Source organism: Chaetura pelagica, unplaced genomic scaffold, assembly GCF_000747805.2.
Source record: "Chaetura pelagica isolate M959 unplaced genomic scaffold, ChaPel_1.0 scaffold72, whole genome shotgun sequence".
NCBI classification, from domain to species: domain Eukaryota; kingdom Metazoa; phylum Chordata; class Aves; order Apodiformes; family Apodidae; genus Chaetura; species Chaetura pelagica.
The window spans coordinates 654,394-656,108 of NW_009952560.1; the positions used below are offsets into that span (position 1 = coordinate 654,394).

Consider the following 1,715-nt stretch of genomic DNA (forward strand, 5'->3'; position numbering starts at 1 on the left):
CGGGGGCACAGCAGCAGCTCCTGGCTGAGCCACCTCCACACCCGGCAGCCGTGGCTGTCCCAGTGCTCACCTGCACCAGGTGACATCTCGACGCTGGGCTGGGGAACAGCACCAAACCTGCAGGGAAGGCTGCCACCCTGCTGCTTCCACACCAGCTCTGCTCTCCAGGACAGGGCTGGCACACAGAATGCCCAGGAAAGTGTTGCCCTCGTCAGCCAGCCAGGGTGGCACGGGATGATCTCTGCTCTCCCACACCCATCCAAGCCTCCATCTTCACCGCACGCCACACTCAGGCACTGCCACACCTTTGGGTCCAGCTCCCACCATTAGCTCACCACTCAAAAAACATAAAATATGACCAAACAAAAGCTGACCTTTGGGGCGAGGCTCATCCCTGCAAGCCCCTGGCTGCACCCTGCCCAAGCCAATAACAACTTGCACAATTCAGATCCAGAGCCAAGAACAAGATCTCAGCAGCCTCGGAGAAACCCACAAGCTGGCAGAGCAGGTCTTCCCATGCCAGCCAGCATCCTGCCACACAGAGCTGGTTTTCCCCCCTGCCCTGGGCGTGGAGCACTCAATACCTCACAGAAATGCACTTTTCCCATCAAGGGGATGGCCTGAGAGGCTGTGGGTGCTTCAGGTCAGCTCCAGAAGCAAACACAGCGTAAGGCCTGGAGGAGGCTGCCAGCAGCCATCTGGGAATGGCACAGACGAGCAGCTTGATCATCCCAGGGCTTGGTCGAGCTGGTAACGTCATGCTGGAAACAACAGTTGCTCAGCTCTGTGAGGAAGGCAGCCCAACCGGAGGAGCCAACAGCTGCAAAAGCACAAGGACTCATCGCTCACAGCTCAGGGAAGAGCTTTGGCACAAAGTGCGAATGCGAATATTCCCTTCCCCAGTGTCTGCTGCAGCTCAGAGAGCAGATGGGATTGCTCAAACACCGCCCAGGCAGCCCGGCCCTTTTTCCCCAGCTCTTGCCACGCTGCGTTTGTAGCTGGGGGATGAGGAGCAGAAGGTATTTCCATGCACGGGATTATCTAGAGACAAGGGCTGCCCTAGCTTCTGGAGGGAAGACTTGGAGGAAGTTTCAAAACTGGAGATATTAAGCCAGAAATAGCAGCTTTGGCCAGAGCAGATCTGTTGAGCTCTGCCTGCAGCCAGGCCCCTGCAAAGGGATTGCTCTGCACAGCAACAGGGAGTTCAGGAACGCGGCTGTTTGGCGGCTGCAGGTGTGACTGTAACAGGATTGACACTGGGATGAAGAGCAAACAAACAGGGAACAAAAATTACAGTAGTGCCTACCAGCAAACTGAAAGGCACAGCCCACCCTGAGGGTGTTCAGGATCAGGCCTTAGGATTCTTCTCCAAAACCCCCTTTCTGTGTGCCTGGGGGGATGTGCATGCACACCTCTCCGGGAAACCTGCTCGTGAGCAAATCCCTTTCAGAAACAAACCAGCACCTGAGGATCCTCTTTAATACTTGTTCTACCACGTATTAAAACGGCTGGATTTAAGGCCTTTTGAAAACAAAAAGCAATCAGGGAGGAGAGCAGAGGCCAGCCCTGTCTGAGAGCCTGCGCAGCACGTACCTCTCTGCAAAATGCAATTCCCCTCCCGGCTCCGGAAGCAGCATTCCAGGCCAGAAGAGCAGCTGAGAGGGGAGCAGAGAGAGACAGGGAGTGAATCCAGTCCTGACACCCAGCATCACCAG

The 1,715-nt window shown here is 56.0% G+C and overlaps 1 protein-coding gene across 1 annotated transcript in view; it reads right to left on the reverse strand.

The window, feature by feature from the left end:
* The window catches only part of CUEDC1 (CUE domain containing 1), a 27,822-nt gene that overhangs the window by 11,218 nt on the left and 14,889 nt on the right, over window positions 1-1,715 (reverse strand). The window contains exon 2 of the mRNA XM_010009102.1: window positions 21-98. Coding sequence (XP_010007404.1) covers window positions 21-98 — 78 coding nt within the window. The remainder of the gene's footprint in view (window positions 1-20; window positions 99-1,715) is intronic.